This window comes from Vitis riparia, chromosome 2 (assembly GCF_004353265.1).
Source record: "Vitis riparia cultivar Riparia Gloire de Montpellier isolate 1030 chromosome 2, EGFV_Vit.rip_1.0, whole genome shotgun sequence".
Lineage (NCBI taxonomy): Eukaryota > Viridiplantae > Streptophyta > Magnoliopsida > Vitales > Vitaceae > Vitis > Vitis riparia.
The window spans coordinates 5,814,884-5,836,979 of NC_048432.1; the positions used below are offsets into that span (position 1 = coordinate 5,814,884).

Genomic DNA, 22,096 nt, shown 5'->3' on the forward strand with positions numbered 1-22,096 from the left:
GTTAGGGGAAGGAGATAAAGAAGGGAATTTAGCTTAGCAAATATTTTAATAATTATGTCTCATTTGGATAGGAATTATGTTTTTTATCTTCACATAAAAAATATAGACTTACTTTTAAAAAAATTTAAAATTTGGGGTAGTATATAGTAGTGTTAATTTTTTTTTTTTTCAAATCATTTTAAAAATCATTACCCTTTTAATATATACTTGTCAAAATTTTTAGATTTTATATAAAAGTTATTATTATTTTCTATTTTAAAAATAGAAATAAGAAGCGTAGCTAAAGTAAGACTAAGAGCTATATGGAAATTGTTTTTTAAAATAATTTCTGTTCTTAAAATTTGGAAATTATTTTTCAAACTCGAAAATATGATTTAGTAATTTTTTTAACAGAAAGCTGAAAATTTATTTTGAAAACATATTTAAATTTTTTTTGTTATTTTCACTTATTTTTATGAGTTATTTTAAAATATAATTGTATAAATATGATATAAAAGTTATTTTTGAAAAATATTTAAGAAAATAGAAAATAGGTTGAGAATATTTCACGTTTTTAAACAAAATTTTATTATAAAAAATATAAGATAATTAATTTTTAAATATGTTCTCAAAAACAATTTTTGGAATTTTTGAGGTCCTAAATAATTCATTATTATTAAAAAGAGAGAGATAGTAACAAGATAGATTAAGAAAGGAAAAAACAAGGGTTTAAAAAAATAATATCTTGTTTGGTAATTGTTTTTAATTTTTTAATTTTTTAAAATAAAAAAATGAAAGCAAGTTTAATAATTAGAAAACATAAAACAATTTTTTTACTTTAAAAAATGAAAAATTTAGGGCTTCGTTTCACCATTCCTTTGAAGCTTGTTTTTAAAAACCGTTTTTAAGTTAAAAAATAAAAAATAATTTTTAAAAGCAAGTTTAAGAAAATATGGTCAAACGAGTTCATGTTTTCATTTTATTTTTAAAGATTGGGGAAAACAACTCTTACTTGTTCTCTACAAATTATTCTTTATTTTACTTCGTTTTTAAAATTGTTTTCAAAGAATAATAACCAAATAGTGTTACAAATTTTTAAAAACAATATTTAACAAAACACTGTTTTAAATTACATGACAAAACTAACTCTTAAGCCTTGTTTGTCAAATGTTTTCAAGAATAGTTTTCTGTTTTTTAGAATAAAAAAACTGAAAAAACAGGTTTGACAATAAGAAATTGTTTTTTGTTTGTTTTTTTTTTTTTTCTTGTTTTCTATTATAAAAAAAAAAAGAAAATAGAGTGTTTTTCGTATAACTTCTTTTAGTTGTTTTAAGATGTTTTTTGAGAATTGTTTTAAAGAATAATTATACAAACATATATAATGATTTAAAATAAAGTTATCTGACATAAAAATTATTTTAAAACATATTTAAAAATATTAAAAATAAGTTAAAAACAATTTTAGATCCCATACAGACTTTTATTCTATAAAATATCACAAAACAATTTTCAAAAATTGTTTTTAAAAACTATTTTTTTAGAACTCTTTTAAGCAACAGTTACCAAACAAGACATTAGTGATTCAAAGAGTGTTTTTTTATAGTTATTTTTACTTGTTTTTTTTTAAAAATAATTATACAAATATAAAAAAAAACTCTATATAAAATTTATTTTTAAAATATATAAAAAAAACAAGTTAAAGACTCGTCAGAACTTAGTTCTACAAGTAACTGTTTTGGAAATCGGGTCGAAAGATGACCTAATGAGCGTTGTGGAATGCACTTTCACTTTCAATAAATATCAACTTTGGACTAAATTCAATGGTAGTGGGTTTAGGGTAAAGCCTGAGGCCAGCCCGACTCCACTCTAACCTAAAACCCTACAGAAGTCTCTCCCAAGTTCGTCAATAGCTTTTGCTCTGGTTCAGCAGCTATGGGGCGAAGATTGGAAGAAACTGTCCTGCATAGCGAACCAGTTGCCCTACAAATCCCAACCAACCGCGAAATCGAAGCTGAGAAGAAGAAGAAAAAGAAGCATAAACAGTCCAAAATCGCTTCTGATGAAGTGGTAGAAATTGGGAGGAAGAAGAAGAACGAAGACTACATAATCGAAGAAGAAACAGAGGCTAACCGAAAGAGAAAGCTCGAAGAAACTCCAACTGTAACAGAGGCGAAGAAGAAGAAGGAAAAGAAGGAGAAGAAGGAGAAGAAGGAGAAGAAGGAGAAAGAGGGAGAAGAAGAAGGCTTGAAGGATGAAGATGATAAGGAGAGCAGAGGGGCGTGCGTGGCGGTGACTGGAAAGGACGCCAAGGAATCGAAGTATGCGGCTTTCAAATCATTTGACGAGTCGAAGCTGCCGGATGATGTGCTCGAGTGTTGCCGCAATTTCAGCAAGCCCTCGCCGATTCAGTCCCATGCCTGGCCGTTCTTGTTGGACCGCCGGGATTTTATCGGGATTGCTGCTACTGGGTCTGGTAAAATTTATTGATTTGGTTAGGTATTTTTGGTTGGGTTTGATGCTTGGAGTGTCAGATAAAGAGGAGTTGGATTGAAAAAGACTAAGGATTTTGTAATCCTATAATCAACTAAAAACAATCAGCGGTCCTGTAAAATTTCTTTCTGCGGTTTAGGTTTAGTAGGTTTTGAACATTGGATGCCAAGACCAAATGATTGGATTGAAACACTAAGGGATTTTTAGGAATCTCGTGATTAGAACAATTATGTACTACTGGGTGCTGTAAACTGTCTTAGTTTGATTTAGTTTTTTTTTTTGGATTTTAATGCATTAAATGTCAAGAAAGAATTCAAAAAATAAAGGATTTGAAACCTTATTGAAATCCTATAATTGTAGATGGGATATTTATGGTTGGTTTTTCTGTGAGCAGGTAAGACATTGGCATTTGGAGTTCCAGCAATGATGCATGTTTTGAGTAAGCGGAAGAGTAAAACGTCCAAGGGAGTGAATCCCCTTTGCCTTGTCTTGTCACCGACGAGGGAGCTAGCTCAGCAAGTATGTGCACAATATGTTCATCAGCGTTTGCTTTGAATTCTGCATTTTTTTAATGAACTTTTCAATAGTTTCATGGAATACATCCAAGGCTTTATAAGCACACTTTGGCTTCTTTTCATTTTTAATGTTTAAAGAACTTGAACAAGTGGTTCCATCAACTTAAGCATATGCGCCACATGATTCAAAAATAAGGACATCACAACAAAATTTACCAACTTTTTGCCTTTATTTTACCCATCTGTAGTGAACCACTACACCCCCCCCCACAACAGCTTTTTGATAGGAAAACAAAGCAAATCTATTAAAAGAGTGCCAAAGAAAGGGGGGCACACCCTATGTGTATAGGAAGTATGCACAAAAAAACAAAGGAAGAACAACGAACAAGAGCCAGCAAAAACAACCAAAAAGTAGTGAACCACTCTTTGGAGGTTAACATTCTTCATAAGCTGTGTGCTTTTGCTTGTAATGACATGTTAAAAAAATTGTTGCAAATTAAGTTACAACTGACATAATTGACTGCTTAGTCCTTGTGAATCCCTTCACCATATTCAATACATAATAGATGAACCTATTCAGTGGAATAGCTCTTGCCAAAAGTATTTCTGGACTGTAGAAACATTATCTTCTAAATTTTTAATATGAAGTCTATGTCAGTCATTTAAGGAGTGTAATGTGAATATGGTTGTTTTGCCTCCACTAAATTATTGCACGGAGAACATCTACAAGAAAGCTAAGTTTCCCTTGCTTGTAATCATGCCCTGCATTTCTTTAGTGGGCACATAAATTAGTTGTATTTAGCATAAACTCTGGAGGATGTCTCTTCTTAACTCTTTACATAATAAATCATTTAAATTTTGTACTTGTAACAATAGGGCATCATACATAGAAAATGCATAGTGGAATTTCCATGTCTCCACTGCCAACCCTAGCCTGTTTATTGTAATATCATACCAGCTGGGCTTATCTGTTTAGATTAACTCATTTCCATTCCTAAGCTTCCCCTCCTAACTGACCTATTGATTTTATTTTATTTTTTATCAGAAACAAATATATATATTAATTAAGAATGGAAACATGAGAAGGATGAGGAATCCTCCCCATGATGTACAAAACTGATCAAAAGAACTAAGTAAATAACTGACCTATTGAATGCCTTTCTGTAAACTCTTGATGCTTTTGGCCAACGACTTTATATTGGAGGATGAGGAATGCGTTATTCAAGTTAGCCTTTGGAGAGATAACTGGATTTCTTCTGCTTGTCTCTCAGGACTCCTTTTGAGTTTTTAAGTACTATCTGCCAAATGGAAAAGGATTTACAAGGAACTTCAAGAGGTTTCAAAGCCAAGTGATCGTTATTTCAAACAACCAATAAAGTCAGTGTTTCACCAAATTCATAAGAGTGCATTTGATGTCCCTCAGTGGAAATGTTCAGGGTGCTCAAGTAACATGATATCAGCAACAAACTGCAAATGAGCATCCTCATATGTATCCTTTTCAAGGCTTCTCCTGAAACCCAAGGTAACAAAGAGATTAGGGTTTGCCATGTCCCCAAAGAGACGAAGAGAGAGAGAGAGAGAGAGAGAGAGAGAGAGAGAGAGAGATTTAAGACTTCTGATCCTGAAACAAATCTCAGATGATAAAGTTAGTCCAAGACTCTTAATAGACATGGTTGGTCATGTGTATTCAGGTGATTGATGGTAGTTGCATTGGAGTACCAGCTGCCAACATCTTATTGCCTACCAAGAATTTTCTTGACCTTATTTCATGTTGAGAATGCACAAATTGTTGACCTTTTCAAACATCATCATTGTGCTTGCTCTTCCAAACGTTTTCATCCACAAGATCTGGCCTTCTTGTGTGCCTTATGACCTGGATCACACAGCTTGATGCGGTAATGAATATATGCAACCTGTATTTGGTCCCCTCTCAAACTGCTACTGCCGATTTATCCAATCTGACAGTGCCTTTGTAATAGGCACACTAAGAGGCCCTAAACCATTTTAGCTAATGCTTGTTTAGATTAGTATCATGATCTTGACTGTCTTGTATTTGTTTCAGTGTTTGAAGGCATGGATTCTTTCCTGAAATTGAAGGGTGTAGAAATTTTTAGCTGGAGTGCCTATCAATTTTGCTTTTTTTTTTTTTAAATTTTTTTATATGTATGTATGCATGTTTTATTTTTGTTTTTGCAATTCTGTTTTCCCCCATCTTGTTCAGTATATTGTATTTGCTACATTTATGTGATCCATTAAAATCTATTTCTCGAAGTATGTAATAAATTGTTGGCTGCATGTGCTTGTGGCAGATTTCAGATGTTCTGTGCGAGGCTGGAAAACATTGTGGTGTGAAGTCAGTTTGCTTGTATGGAGGAACTTCTAAAGGACCTCAAATAAGTTCCCTGAAGTCTGGTGTTGTATGATATTCGATTACTGCTCCCTTTTAATTCTAGTATAAATTAACCTGGATGATAGTCTGATTTACACTTACCCTTTAGAATGTGTGATGTACAGTTGTTTAAGAAATATTGCAATCATGGTTTCCATTTCATTGGCCTTCAAGCATGGATTTACCTGGGAAATGCATATATGCAAAGAATTTGCAATGTTCCATTGCAATAGTTCACTTGGAAAGGCAAAAGAGCAGATCTCTCATCTTCGTCACTTAGCTAAAATGAATACTGAAAACCATTTTTAGTATCACTGAGCTTAGTTTCTGTTTGAATCTCTGACCATTGACATCTTGATGCACTGATTTACCATAATAATAAATGGATTCAATGGTGACTCGGAAGAGAGAAAGGATAGTCTTTCTATTCTTTATAATCCCAATCTTCTGGATCTATGATTTCTGATATGACTCTTGCATTAACATGTTTTACTAATGGAAAAGTCATGAATATCCTATATGGAAAAGGATGGACTAGCTTAATAATCCAAATATCTAGTAAGGAATTATGTTTACAGTTATTGGATACTGCAAGCTTTGTGTGCAATCGATTACTAAGCTTGTTGCATTTGTGAGGGATCTGTTGTGATTGTTTCTATCTATATAATTCTGTGGAGAGATGAAGATATATATTCTTAATGTGATAAATATGCTTATAATTACCTAATATACGATGTTCCTTCTCATGTTCACTCAGGACATTGTCATAGGAACTCCTGGACGTTTGAAGGATCTAATTGAAATGGGTGTGTGTTGCCTTACAGAGGTATCTTTTGTGGTGTTAGAAGTAGAGGATCATTTGAATCAACCTATTTGCTAATTATTTTCTTGTATTATGTTGCTTTCAATAGTCAACACGTTGACACTGAAATTAGCAGTGCTCATGAGTTCTTAGGTAAAAACCTTTAGGTGTAGCCGAAATGATTGAATTTCTTATTCATGCTGGATGGCTCCTTTTTTCTTTTTGGGTAAGAATGATGACTTATTAATTTACTATATTTTTAAGTAAAAGAGTTCATGGAGTGTAGTGCTTTTCCATATTACCAGATCAGATAATGAAGAACTTGAGGTCATTGTTCAAAGTTTGGTTTAATGAATTTCAGTTGGCGAAATGAAAATTATGAAACTATTTAAGCTTTTGAGAAAGATTGTAAACAATAACAGTTGGACATAAAACAAAACTTACACTATGTTCCTGCCCTGAATGGTGTTGAAGATGCTGTCATTCTGGTTTTTTTCTTGATTATTTTTTCACATTGCTGTAAGAAAAGTCACTTTTGCTCATTTAGACTTCTTGAGATGTATCTGTTCTTTTTCATGCTGGAAGGAAATGCCTTGCGAACCATGCACTTCAAAATGTACATTAGATTTGAAGCAGAACTGCATTTTCTATTTTGTACCTTCTGTTGATTTATGGTATTTTATAGTAGTGGAGAAACTTATTGCAGTAATTCTAGTTTTTTTAATATTACAGCATTTACCTTGAACAACTATATATATATATATATATAACAAGGGAGGTTTAGTTGGGAAGAAAACTAATGAGTAAATGGACAGAATATCAGATAAATGGAGACACCAACATCTTTTAGCTATAGTATGCACTATAGTGTCATATAATGCCGGCTGAAGCTAAAAGAACCAAGATCACAGGTCACACTGTTTAAGTATTTTTTTTTATTCAAAAATCCAATAGATCTTTTTCTATTAATTAAAAGATCAAGAAGGATGAGATGTCCTTCCACGATGTACAGCTTAGATCAAGACAATGAATGGACTCAAGGAATCATACAAGCTGAACAAATGAAAGAAGTTACAAAAATGGAAGCAACATTTGAACAAAAATTAAGTAGACTCAAGCTGGCAAATAATCTCCAACAAAAGATACCAACTGCTTTGCTCTTCTTTTTACTAGCCTGTCTGCCATCTGATTAGCTGAGTGAGGAACCCATCAAATGGTGCATCTCAACTCTATAAAGATATATCAAATATTTGGCATAGCCACCTATCAAGCCTCAATGAACCTATTTCCCTTTTGGCCACCTATGAGATAACAACAACATAATCCCCTCCACCACAAAGTTGGATAAACCCAAACTTTTGCTTGTACAAGGTCCTTCAGAAGGGCTACAACCTCAGTCTCAATAGCAAAACCCTCACCTGCAGGTTTAGAATATGCTTTTTGATTGCTGTTTTAGTATTCCTGACGCTTTCTCAATTCTGAGGTGATCTTTCATTTATTCAAAACTAATTATTATTTTTGAATTTTGGATGTGCATGATTGATTCATGTTCTCATACTGTTTCAGTCTGTAAATTTTTAGTTTAAGCTATATATATATATATATTTGTTTTTGGATTAGCCTATAACTTGATAGGGTCACTGCCTTTTACCTCTCTCCTTTTAGAAACTATGATACCTCTAGTACATTAGTTTCTTTTTTCTGATTGAAGCTATTTTTGAATTGCTTATGATATACTTTCTTTTTATAACCTAAATAGTATTTTGAGCTACCAGTGGAAGTGATCATTGCTTTTCTTTAGGTGTTAGATGAAGCAGATCGTATGCTGGACATGGGATTTGAACCAGAAGTTCGCTCTATATTAAGCCAGACATGTCCTGGTACGTGATAAAATATTAACAGTTTCGCTCTATATACACTGTTCTTTTTTTGAATTTGAATTCAAAATATAAATTATTAGCAATAAGTTGAATTTTTAAGTTGAAGGAAAAACTTTGAGTTTGAATTCGGTCATTTTGAAGGGCAGAAGAATGGTAAGAAACTGTATGGACATGTTTGAAGTGTGTGGCAAATGGTTTTATAATTATAAATGTTTGAAGGGCAAAATTAAGTATCATGTATTTTTTAAGTTTACTGAAAAAAATCACAAAAAGTTAGCTAACTAATACATTGAAAACAAAAATTGAGTGCAAAACTTGAAGAATGGTTTAGTAGGCTGGGTCTAAGAATTATCTGTATGGTTTAGTCTTGCTTCCTAAATCTTTGGAGGAGTAGGATTTTGGGAATACTGTACGGTAAGAGTACTAAAACTAAAACGAAAAGAAATGTTGTTTTTGATAAGAGCTCCTTGTATATTTATTTGTTTAGTAATAAAACATGCATTTTAAAAATAATAAAGTCTTCCATTCTATGATAACTTTAAATCCTAGCTAGAGTTTGCTTTTCAATGAACCCTTTACACCTATAAATACATGATCAAGAAATGATGCTGTACAACGCACATCAAGCAAGACCCCAGAATAATACTATCATACTACAATATGTAAGCAAAGAAGTTTGCAGATACATGCAAGGAGCTTGTCTTTGACATACATATTTAAGATATATAGCCAAAATTAGAAATATTATAAATAGAATAATAAGCATTTATGCATGGTTTTAAAAACTGGACCGGTTGGCCGGTCACGGTTTCGGTCCGGTCCTGTCAATTAGCTTGGAAATAGGTTGAACCGGCGATCCGACTGTCGAACCAAACGAACCGGCCGGTTCCATCCAAACCGAACGAACCGACCGGTTCCATCCGAATCAGACGGTTCAATTAATTTTTTTTTTTTTTTTTTTAAAATTTTTACAGTATCAAAACGACGTTGTTTTGAAGCTTCTGACATCAAAATGATGTAATTTTGGAGGATATAAAAACTCCAAACCCCTCCTCCATCTGAACTTCGGTGAAGAAGCTGCCGCTCCCCCAACGCACTGCAACACCCACGCCAGCTCCCACCAACGGTCTCCTCGGCCGTTACACCACTTGCCATGCCAGTCGGCCGCCCTAGCGCAAAACCCGCTGCAACCATCCCCCCTTTCTTCTTTCCTCGCGCTGTTTCCGCTGCAACCATCCCCCCCCCCCCCCCCCCCCCCCCCCCCCCCCTCTCTCTTCTTCCTTCGCAGATTCCCCCGCTGCAAAGCCCCCTCCTGGCGGTCAAAGCGCCCCCCCCATCCCTCCCCTCTCTTCTTCCCTCGCAGATCCCCCTGCTACAAAGCCCCCTCCTGATGGTCAAGGTTTATAATCCATTAATCTGAGTGTATTTGTCTGGACATAAAATTGCAGGACCTACCACCAGAACGGGCTTTTGCTGACTTTGTTCTCTGCAATTTGGTGCTCCATTTGGTGATCATGAACTTCGTGGGTTAAAATTTTAGGAGGGATACTTGCTCCAATCTTGACAGTGAGTGTTATATGAATAGTTATGTGACTATTTTTCTTAGGGCGTGTAATATGGAGATCACCATTTTACAACTAGTGAACAACTGGAATTTTTGGGTTTTTTTTTGGCTCGGATTTAGCAGTCATACTTATCTATTATATTAAACAAATGAACTGGAGTACCATTGCTCAAAAATAAATATTAAAATTTTAAATTAAAATCATGATTTTAAATTAAATTTCTAATTTGAAACTAATTTTCTGATTTTTAAATAAAATTTTAATTTTTAAATAATATATAAATTATTATTTAATATTTTAATAATTTATAAATTGTATATTTGTGACATCACTGGTTCGACCGTCGGTTCGACCAGTGAATCGTGAATCGGTAACTTTTCCGGTTTTGAAAACATTGTATTTATGTAACGTAAGTTACATGGAAGAATATGCAGTCATTTCTTTTCCTTTCCTTTTCTAGATGGTTCTTATGGTTCAAGTTGTAACATATTACTAGAAGGACAACTCATAATCAAGATATTGAAAAATGCAAAACTATTAGTGGTTCAATTTTACGAGAATATCAGAAATATCATACAGAAGTTTGGAAAAAAAATATCGATGAGATGAAAATTGGTCAAAACCCATTGAAATATTAAAACAAGCAATGATACTCATGTTGAAGTTGTTTTATTGAAGAAAACTATGTATATATGATAAATTTTATAATGTTTGATAATGATATGTAGAACTTGACTATGCAATTTGTATGTATTAAAGAATATAAAAGAAATAATGTCATCTATAATTTTTTTTGTTTAAAAATATCTACAATTTTATTTACAAGTTTTGTTTAAAAATATCAAAAATTTTATTTACAAGTTTATAGTTCTCTTGTATTTAATTACTATACAAAAAAGATATTAAAAAGACTCGTTATAAAGATTATCATGATGATTTTTGTATTTTCAACAACCAATCAAATGAAATTTAAAAATAAAATAATTAAAATTAATTTGTTTGCTAAAATTTCATTTTAGTATATTATTATTTTTTGTATATATAAAAGGTTTAGGAGACACAAATGTAGTATATATTAATAGGCATATATTTTATTAGGGCATAGTTGCCTTGGTGGTTGAAAACTATCTTTTCCATAGGGAAGGGCTTAGGTTTGAACCATCTTACTTGTTCTTTTCTTTAAGTTTTGAAAACTTTGGCTATTGAAGATGTTGATGTGGCCACACAAGTGTTTACCAAATAATTGCCCATTTTGCATGTTCACAAGAAAATCACCCATCTACTCTTGAAAGTGCCACGATTTATTGGAAAAATTGCAAAAAAAACGCAGAAATGGGCGATAAATTGCAAAAACTCAATGAACGCATGCGCATAAGAGAAATTGTCTATTTTGTCTACACACGAGGAAATCGCCATATGCACAAGAAATCGCCAAAATATTGGCAATAGAGATGAAAAATCAATGATTTATTAGAAAAGTTGCCAAAAAATTGCAAAATCGAGGATCAATCGCAAAAACTTAGTCAAATTGTTTCTTTCCCAAAAATAGTGTTGGGCACCACCAACACACCAAAATTTTGGCCAAATTTTAATGAAATTTTTGCCAAAATTTTGGCCAAATTTTAATGAAATTTTTGTCTCTAATTCCAACTCTACATTCTTTGTTGATATAGCCAAAAGTTGATGGGATTTTTTGTTCTTTGCTTTGTAAGGGAAATTGACACCTTAAAACAAATTTCTAACAATTAAATAGGGGAGAGTGGTAAGGATTGCAATATAGTTTGAAGTTATGACTTAATAAAAAAGACTCTCAAGGATTTATATGCCCTATGAGTAACTCATGACTCAAGGGTTTATATGCCCTATGAGTAACTCATGACTCAAGGATTTATATGCCCTATGAGTAACTCTAGACATGAGTATCTATTAATTCAATGACTAGAAATGTGTTAACATTTACTAGGTTATCTATATTAGGATAACAATTACCCTTTATACCTAGTAATATTGGCCATTCAGGCATTTAAATTATTACATTGTCATTTTTTAATTACTTAAAACAAAGTTGTTAACTTGTAAATTTCATGTTTCATATCATATTATATATTGTAAGGTTTTTTGTTGCATGGTAAAAAATAAATAGGAAAAATAATACACATAAGTTATGTACTATATACATTTTTTTTTGTAGGCAAACTGAGATTCCATGGTAAGACTAAGAAAACTAGAACATAACATTCACCAATATTATTTATACATATGAAAACATCAAAAACTAGTCTCTTTGACAAATTTAACTTCAGAAAAAAAAAAAAAAAAAAGGATTTTAATGCTTAGATGTACATAAAATCTACAACATGAACTTTTTGAATTTTTAACTATAATTTTAGTTCCAACTAGTCATATATACTTGTATTATTGTTGGTATGTAAGTGTTTATAGCCACTTTTAAAATTCTAAATTTCTAAGCTCAACGACACTCCTTACTCCAAAGGGGAAAAAAGAAAATTCAGAAAAGAAAAAATTTGTAAATCCAATGAGAGATTTCATTCATAATCATTTTCATGATAAACATTCAATAATTCAACTAACAATTATTTATTGTACATTACTATAATAAATTTACCTAAATTCAATGTTTCATGAGTGGAGGTTATGTGTCGGGTTGTTGGGTGAGGGGTTGGGGCAAGGGCGGTGCAGGGGTTCAATCTCTCATCTATTGTTTGCTAATGATACTTCCATTTTTTGTGAGGCTTTACAAGATCAAATGACTTATTTAAGTTGGTTGTTTATGTGGTTTGAGGCTATTTTAGGGTCGAGAATCAATTTGGATAAAAGTGAGTTAATACCAGTGGAGAGGGTGGAAAATTTAGATGACTTGGCCTTAGAGTTTGGTTGTATTGTGAGTGTTCTCCCTTCCTCTTGCTTGGGTCTTCCTTTGGGTGCCTCGTTAAAATATATGGCGGCTTGGGATGGGGTGGAAGAGAAGTTTTGTAAAATGTTGGCCATGTGGAAAAAACAATGTCTCCAAAAGAGGATGACTTACTTTAATTCGGAACACTCTTTCTAGTATGCCTAGATACTTTATGTCTTTGTTCTGCATACTAAGGTTAGTCAGATTGAGGTTACAACAAATTCAAGGGATTCTTTTTTTTTGGGCACCTGGCTCTCGTTAGGAAGCCACACTTAGTAAGGTGTACGATTGTGTATTTAGATAAAAGGAAGGGGGCTTGGGTGTAAGGAGTCTATCAACGCTTAATGAGGCTCCCCTATGCAAATTGAGTTGGCGTTTTGGTGATGAAAGCAAGGTTCTTTGGAAGCAAGTTATCTGTAGGAAGTATGAGGAAAAAGAAGGAGATGATGCTCTTGTGAAGTGAGGGATGGGTATGGTGTTGGATTATGTAAAACCGTGAGGAAGAATTAAGATCTTTTGAGTAGTGTTTTCATATAAGATTTTAGGAAAATTTGTTTGCTGATTTTGAAAAAAAAAAAAAAAATGGAAAAGAGGATCCCACTTGTTTGAAATTAAATTCATTTTTTTCAAATTTCAAAATATTTGAAGTTCGTATACACTGACTTTGCTCAGATAATTGCTCTCTCAAAATGCCCTTTTTAGTTGACACCTCAGCAGCAGCAACTACCTCTTTTTTGTTTCCTCTTCCATCACAAACCTTACCACATCCAATCATGGTATAGATTTAGGGCTGTGGCTCTAATCCCAATTTGATGTAGGAGAAAAGTGATCAAAATTGTTGTCTGCTGCTGGAGTAAGGAAATTGACGTGGGGAAATTGACGCCTTAAAAGAAATTCTCAGCAATTCAATGCGAGGAAATGATGGAGAATCATGATGTAGTTGAAGTTAGGATTATTCCTTATAAATAACTTCATATATGAGTTTCTATTAATTCAATAGCTAAAAACCTGCTAAATAACTTATTATTAAGGTATGACATAAGGACAACAACTACCTAACAAGCTTAACCCTTGATTACTCTTCATATCTAATAATCCTAACCTTTGAGGCATTTTAAAACATTGTATTACGCTCATATGACCACTTTAAAAGACTAGGAGCCTAAGTACTATCCATAAAAGCTAACTTAAAGCATAAGAAAGCACACTAAACAAAATGGATAATTAAAAGATGTACTTCTAGAAGTCTAAGCTAAATTTATTGGTAGACCCTCTCTGTTTTGGTAAGCCTCTTGGATGTCGATGTATCAATCACTTTTGTCCCTAAGATAAATATTGAGGGTTTGATAGGCACTTTATCGAGGGTTCAAGGGTTCATTGAAAGGGTTCTGTCCAAACGCATTAATGAGTTGCTCGATGAGATATCTCCCCTTATTAAGAGTTTCTTGAAGAGAATAAGACCTTTCGACAAGGGAAGAGTTTTGAGGCCCATATTTGTGATATTATGATTCTAATCGTCAGTTTTACTTCTTTAGGACAGATGATCATGTTCTATTTCTGATAATGGGTCCTGTATGTTTTACAAGCTGGATTGTTCTTCCCTTTGTTATCTTGTTTTATTATTTTCATCAAATATGAGTTGCTGGATAATCTAAAGTTATGAAACATTTGCATATAGTCATTGACTTTTGTGCAATTGGATTCCACCTGATGTGTCAGTCAAAATAATAACACAAAAATGAGATAGCTGTGACCTGTTTCTCATTCAACACTCAAGTTTCCTGTAAACTAATAAGCATTGGAGATTCAATGATTTCCTTTAATAAGCTTTTGAATCTAACATCTGCAAGATTTGACCTTCTGTTCTCAAGCCAGTTATAATTGCTTCTCTGGCATATTTTGATGTGGCTTAGGGATTCAAACTCTTAAAATTTTGCAGCTCGCCAAATGGTAATGTTTAGTGCAACATGGCCTCTACCTGTTCATCAATTAGCACAAGAATTTATGGATCCCAACCCAGTTAAGGTGTGTGATATTTGTAATTGAGTTAATGACCTTTAAACAGTTCTCTATGTCCTTTTGAAAATTAATGAGCTTTCTTTCAGGTTGTAATAGGCTCAGAGGATTTAGCTGCCAACCATGATGTTATGCAAATTGTGGAGGTATAATTTAAGAACACCCCAGTTTACGGACCTATATTACTGTCTGATTTGATTGCTATATGCATAGATCAATGCCGCTTGAATTGACAACATATATTTTACATATTCAGGTCTTGGATGATCGATCACGTGATGAACGTTTGCTCACTTTGTTAGGGAAATACCACAAGTCCCAAAGGTATTTGTCACATCATTTGCAAAAACTTGTATTTCCTATAAGTTTCCCTGGTAAGTTTTATGATTTTGTTGTCTAAGTGGATCCTCCAGGATTTTTCTCCTGTTTATGAAATAAATTACTGAAATGGACTGATTCTTATCATATTCTGGATGTTCTTTATTTTTTATCTTTATTTTTATTTGTGTGTTTTTGTGGTTGGGAGGTGTTGGTTTGGTAAAAAAGAAGTATGAATTATATATATGTATATATATTTTTTTATAACTGATGAACCTTCCATGGCCAACCTTAGGACTCTCTATGGGGACCCAAACCTTGGGGTGTTGATTGCACCTGCAACAACCAGCACTAGGTAAATCAAGGTATCATCAATGGCAAGATTTGAACCTGAGACCATGTTCCTCCTACTAGGACCACACCTCCCAGCATTATATATATAATATAATGAGGAATCATGCAAAATAGGATGAGAGGTCCTCCAAGATAAGATTTTACAAAGTAAATACAATATAGGAATGAAGAACCTCATTAGGTTGAGATATGATCTCCCATGAAGCTATGGACGTTATGGTTCTACTCTTGGCTAACTTATTTCTTAGTTGATCTATGGGCTTCTAAAGGAATGGACATCCTCCTGCATCTCTATGAGAGCTTCATTATCATATACACCCAATTGTCATATCTTCATGATCCACTCCTATACATTACCCATTAAAGAATGGTTGTCAAGTCTCCCTTGCTGAAGAGGTTAGATAACCTGGTGATCTTACAAATCTTGCATGTGAAGATTTTGGGGCAACTCATGCTCTCCCATAAATCAACCACAAACTTCATCCTGTCTTCAGAGATTCTAAAATCCTTCTCTAACCTTAAAACCCATAAGGTTGCCAAGAAGGCCTCTATAGTATGAGCTCTCTTCTTGGGACTAAATGTCATTTAGGAAATAACAATCATCTTATAATGCATTGGGGGCAGTTTGTGCTAGAGAGAACTGCTTCTGCACTAGCTCCAACACAAATAGATAATGGTGAACAAGATGGTCAATCCAACCCAATTCAACCTGTTTAGTAAACATATCACACAGGTTGTTATGTTACTGATGTAATAAATGAATTGTGTTTGTTTAAAAGAAATTTGGCACAATTATTAAATGGGTGATCTGAATTTAGTAAAATATGTTATCAATGTAATGAATGATTGTGTTTGTGTCAAAGAAATTTGGCACAATTATTAAACAGGTGATCTGAATTGAGTAATTTTATAACTTTTGACCTTGATACGACATGAATCTGACCGTCTCAATTGTCACCCCCACTTCCAAGCTTGGGGCTGGTCTACTAAAGGACATGTTTTGCTGTGCACTGTCCCTCACCAGTGAAAGCATGTGTCCTTGGTTTACACTCCTCATATAGTGCTGTATCTTCATTCCAAAAAGTGTTCTTTCCTTCACAGCTCTGACGCCACTTCTGGTGCTTAGATTGTTGCCATCACCAAAAGCTAAGGGTTACCTTGTGCATCTTCCATTTGTTGTGGTGGGGTCACTGCACCCACTCCTCGCTCCCTGAGAAACATATCTCAATTTATGGCTCAGATGAGGGCTGCGCTCAGTTCTATCAGAATTCTCTGGTCCACCCTGTGCCATGGTTGACCCTGCAACTTGTAGACTTGGGGTCAGTTTGTGATCTGGTGGATGCTTAGGCTTTGGAGGCAAGTTACACTTGGGCAAAAGAATAATACCTTAGGCTTCAAAATGGATTGGCCCTTGGGGTCAATTGCTTTCCCTACACCTGTCCTTTGACTGGGCCTTAACTTTGTTAAGAACCCCAGATCAGTTAACTGGAGGTATGCTTTTAACAATGGGCTCAATTCCTCCTGTTCTTACTCTGGCAAGCTGATAATTGTGTTCCCTGGATAACATGATAGAGTGAATTGCTGTACCATGGTCATAAATTGTCCTGTACTCATACCCTGTTGGAACTATTGCTACACATCATACTTCATCTCAATCATCCAATCTTCATTCTCTCAGAGAGCATCCTACCTGCCTCATCTGAACCTACCTTGATTAACCCAGTCCTCCAACTTGGCAGCTCATATTTTTCTGCCTCTGTCTGAGCCCCAAGATGTACTGGGATTTCAAATCCATAGGTCACAAACCTCCACTGGGACAGGTGGCCATCTTCCATTCATCAATATGGACCAGGATGATCACTTTGAAGATCCAAAATGGAGTTCATAGTTACGTAAACACTAATTTAGCATGCTGAAAGAATCTGCTAGGGCTTAAAAGGCACCCTGAATCCATAGATGAGGGCAATCCTCTCATCTCAATCTGCACTTTTTAAAGTCTATTTTTTTTAATGTGCTAGTAGTCTGTGGCCACCTTCATAATGTGTGTTCTTCCAATCAATTTTTCTGACATTGTTTAAATCACCCACTGCTTTCTCGGACCTGCTTAAAAAACACCAACAGCTGAGGATGGGTAATCATAGCTAGTCCCTTAATCATCACTGATCTCACTATTGTGCATGGAGTTGGCAACTGCTTCATAAGGTGATTCTGTTTTGTACAAAAAAAAATTCCATCCTAGTATCTTACCCCTTCAAGCATGCCTATACTTCCAAATGCCCAAACACTTATGCTTACCATTATTTTAATTGCCACATTTTGGGTTGTACAATTGTATGTTATTATTATTTTCAATGAAAGGATTGACCTTGACTTTGGTGAATGGGAACACTTACTCTCAACTTCTTGATCAAGTTTTTTAATGTATTATGGTGCCACATCCTGCTGATACAGATGTTATGCTTTTGAGCAGGAACAGAGTGTTAGTTTTTGTTTTGTACAAGAAAGAAGCTGCTCGTGTTGAAAATATGCTACAAAGAAGGTAGTTTTCATCACATTTTATATGTTAGTTTTGAGTCATGGCTATAAATCTGGCTATTTAAGTGTCAGTGGCTTCTGAATATATGGTTGAAAAACTATTGGTTTTATTGAAATGTTCTTTCTCTTCATTTCCCCTTTCATATGCTATTGTTTTCATCTTCCTAGGGGTTGGAATGTTGTTTCTATACATGGTGATAAAGCACAAGCAGCACGTACAGCGGCATTATCATTATTCAAGGAGGGAAGCTGTCCTTTGATGGTATGCTGTCTATGAAATAATAAAATATTATATGTAAGAAAAATGGTGCAATAAAATAAGTAGGATTTTCAGACCTGCACTTGGATTGATATTCAAGCATAATAACTATGGTTGGGAAAGTGACAATTCTACATCTTTTCTGTAATTAATGTTATCTAGATCCTGCAACATTCAATTAGATTGTATTATCTGTTTATGCTCATTCAAAATAATTTTTACCTCATTTCTTCTCATATTTTTCAGTTGAAGTTGTCATGCATCAAATATTTTTCTGTAGCACACACATAGATAAAAATAATCAACTTAATGATAACCTTTAAGATCAAGTTGTCTTTCATGTTCTATAATTTTTTTTTTTTTTTTGATAGGTAAATTTTTGTCCCCATTGGGACGTGAACTTGGAAGGCATCTTTCATGTTCTATAGTCTAAATAAGTATATTCAGTTATAATGTAATGCCTATTGAAACATGGGAAATCAACATCCCTTTTTTCTTATTTATCTTAAAGGATGAAATCAAATTAGTGGGCTATTCTTCATTTGGTTATTGTCATCACACCAAAAGCATTCTTTAGGTCCATATTTTTTCCAGTACAATTTTTTTCCCCCTTCTCCCCCCTCTCCCCCCTCTTCTCCTTTTATTTATTTATGGTTTTGGGGTGGGGAGTTTATGCGTTTCATGGTCAATTTTAATTATTTTGTCTTCTCCACATTTTAACTGTCTAGAGAGGGAATTTTTTTAGTTCAAATTGCAATTCCCCTTAAGGGAATTTTTTCAAGTTGCAGTTATCCAAGGGAAACCATTTGGTGAGATGGAATATTGTTTTCCCTCCTAAGAAATCAGTAATTTAGGTTTGGAAAATGTGAGTCTCCAAAATGAGTCCTTGATGGGCAAGTGGATGAGGAGATAGCGAGGAGCTTGTTTTGGCACCTCATTATAAGGAGCAAATATGGTTTTCGGGTGATGGGTTTTTTGTGAATTGGGCTTATAAGCTGCCCTTCATTGTCTTTAGAAAGCCATCTCTTGGGGCATAATATCTTTTCTTCATCATGTCAAGTACCTTGTGGGTAATGCTGTTGGTCTTTGGTTCGTCAATCGTCATTGGTGAGGGTGTTGTCTTGTCATGGAGCAGTTTATCATCCTCTTTTACATTTTCTAGCTCCAAACAAGGCTTGCTTGATTATTTATTTTTATTTTTTTGGTCCTTCGTTAGACTATTGTTGAATCCTAGTTTTTAGAATTTTTGGCTGTATTTAGAATTTTACACTAAGAAGTTATTCCTCATTCATATTCTAAATGAAGATCCAAAGAGATTTCTTATGGAGAGGCAGGAGCTCTAGAGAGAACCTCATTTGGTCAGTTGGTCTATAGTGTGCATGATCTTTTTGTTCTCAATACTACTCTTTTAAGTAAGTGGAGTTGGAGATTTGCGTCAGAAAGGGAGTCAATGTGGAAGCAGGTGATAGTTGGGAAATTTGGGTAGGAAGGGAAGTTGGTGTTTGGGGGTGTGCTGGGGGGTGTTATGGGGTTAGGTTATGGAAGGCATTCAGGAAAGAGTGGGAGGTTTTCAAAAGTAGAGTTCGCTTTGTTGTAAGGAATGAGAGGAGAGTTAAGTTTTGGTTGGATAAGTGGTGTGGCGACTCTTTGCAGAAAGACTCCTTTACTTCTCAAGACAATTCCATGATTGGGAGTTGTAGGTTGAGACCTTCAAAAGTAAGTGTGTTGGTTTAGCAGTTTGACTCATAACATGCATGAAAATATGTTAGACATCCCTTACTAGTGTTCAAGATTTGAACAATATTTTGTTTGATGCCAAAGCAGACCAACTTTTAGACCCTAAATGAAGTTTACATTGGGATTGTACAGCAAATGGTGAAATACAAAACGTGTGAAACTTGATAGGGTAGAGGACCAATGTATAAAATTATAAATTTATGGGAAAATATATTTTGAATCTGGGGTAGGTTCCCATTTAAACTATAAATTAAAATGTTCTAAGATTACTGCTGCTTATTATATTTTGAGTCCTTGCAAGAGTGGAAATTGCAAAGTATGACATTTTATTTGCTTTATGTTTGTGCAGATAGCTACAGATGTGGCTGCACGAGGATTGGATATTCCAGATGTGGAAGTAGTGATCAACTACAGTTTTCCTCTCACTACAGAGGATTATGTTCACAGAATCGGAAGAACTGGACGAGCTGGTAAGAAGGGTGTTGCACACACATTCTTCATGCAGGAAAACAAGGTAATATTAGAAAATGCTTGCAGGTGTTATTGCTTAAATTTCAGAGTTGAATAGTCTTGGTTTTGCATTTAGCCAATTCTTTTTTGATGAATAGTGATAATGTCATTGCAGGGACTTGCTGGGGAGTTGGTGAATGTTCTCAAAGAAGCAGGGCAGATTGTCCCTGCTGACCTTTTAAAATTTGGCACACATGTAAAGAAAAAGGTGCTCATTTCTCTTTCCTCTCTTAGCATGTGCTCCTACATTTTGTGTGCATGCATGCATATTTGTATATTATGTCAGCTTGTGACTTATATTATCTTGTAAAAGAAACTTACAACAAATTAATTCCAAAATGTGAAAATAGAGGGTCAGGATTAGGTAGGTATACAAACGTTGAAGAAATTAACTCTGGACACGAAATTTATATGTAATTTACCTATAAATATTAATGAAGAAAAATTAGGCCTTTTTTTTTTAATTAATTTAACACTGGAAAATTTGTGTTCATTGAAATGTGCATTCTTTTATAGGGTTTGTAAGGCTATACAGACCCGAACAACCAGACCTTTGTGGTAACAGATCAAATAATAGATTGATAACAAATCCATTTGAACTATTGATTAAATATGGCCCTTTTTCTTTTGATTGAGCTCTTTCATTAACCGAGTATCAGCTGCTAGTACACCATATTTGGTCTCTTGTTAGGTGGTTAATGAGAAGGTGAAGGGGGATGTTAAAGTTTGTGCTTAATGCAGCATCCCCATCCAGTGTGTGTGCGAGTCTCCTTGCTTACTCGGTGATTAACATGATGTTGAGCTTATGTTGAAATAGCTCTATGTCAAATATGCTCAATATTTCAGGCCATGAGTGCTGAGCATTATTTTGATTAAGCTGGGGTGGATTGTAAAATGATGCCTCATGTCTCAATTGCAGGAGTCCAAGCTATATGGGGCTCACTTCAGAGAAATTGCTGCTGATGCTCCAAAGTCCAAAAAGATCACTTTTGACGACTCTGATGAAGATTGAATGCTGTTGTCACAAGACAATTCTTTTCAAGACTATCGTTTTTAAGTATTGAGCTCATCAAAGGGATAGGAAAAGAAAAGAAACAAAAAATGGAAAAAGGTGCCATATGATTTTGGTTATTGATTTATTGACTATTTTTTCCCCCAAGGTGTATTCTTTTAAGGGAGAAAGTGGGTACTTGTGTGTTTTACCTAATTATCAGAATACTAGCGAGGAAATTCTTCAAAATATTATAGAGCTTGTCTTATGGTTTTGGAAGTGAATAGAAGAAACCTTGTGAACCACCTTCATTGCTTGTGGATTTCTTAGGAAAATGGAAATGATGATTGGCATCACAAAAACAGAGAACAGGATACAAATGAGAACAAAAAATGCAAAACTTAGGATGGATATTTAGGTCCTTTCATTTTATGGATATATAGGAAATATATTAATGGATATTTTGACACAATATTGGTGAACCAAAATGGATAAAAAATTATAAAAATGTAAGAAAACTCTTAAAAATAAAATTAGAAGTATAATAGAATTGTAATTGATATATATAATATAATTTATTATATTTGATAATAATATTGTATATGCTAATAAAAAAAAAGTATATATTTATTATTAAATTATATCAAATATTATTCGATAATAATATTGTGATATTTGATTATAATATGTCTAATTTAAAAATATATTTAATATTAAAATTAGAATTCATTTAATTCAATTGTATTAAATAATATAAAATAAATGATAATATATGTATAATTTTTAATGATATTAAAAATACTATGAAGAAAATTATCATGATAATTTTTATATTTTTAGTA

General features: G+C 33.8%; 1 protein-coding gene across 1 annotated transcript; it reads left to right on the plus strand.

The window, feature by feature from the left end:
• The first annotated feature begins 1,793 nt into the window (after positions 1 to 1,793).
• LOC117932137 (DEAD-box ATP-dependent RNA helicase 5) lies at positions 1,794 to 21,559 on the plus strand. Its single transcript, XM_034853215.1, has 13 exons — positions 1,794 to 2,452; positions 2,864 to 2,988; positions 5,294 to 5,401; positions 6,131 to 6,211; positions 7,977 to 8,055; positions 14,474 to 14,559; positions 14,640 to 14,696; positions 14,807 to 14,874; positions 17,693 to 17,761; positions 17,926 to 18,019; positions 20,103 to 20,267; positions 20,379 to 20,471; positions 21,183 to 21,559. The coding sequence occupies exons 1-13, from the start codon at positions 1,912 to 1,914 to the stop codon at positions 21,273 to 21,275; spliced, it is 1,659 nt and encodes a 552-aa protein (XP_034709106.1). The 5' UTR covers positions 1,794 to 1,911; the 3' UTR covers positions 21,276 to 21,559.
• Positions 21,560 to 22,096: the final 537 nt, after the last annotated feature.

What these genes read in the sequence shown, in the direction of transcription:
- LOC117932137 (XM_034853215.1), top strand. Translation starts at nt 1,912, where the DNA reads ATGGGGCGAAGATTGGAAGAAACTGTCCTGCATAGCGAACCAGTTGCC. An exon ending in AGGGAAGCTGTCCTTTGATG is followed by an intron (nt 18,020 to 20,102) that starts GTATGCTGTCTA and finishes ATGTTTGTGCAG; the next exon opens with ATAGCTACAGATGTGGCTGC. An exon ending in TCTTCATGCAGGAAAACAAG is followed by an intron (nt 20,268 to 20,378) that starts GTAATATTAGAA and finishes ATGTCATTGCAG; the next exon opens with GGACTTGCTGGGGAGTTGGT.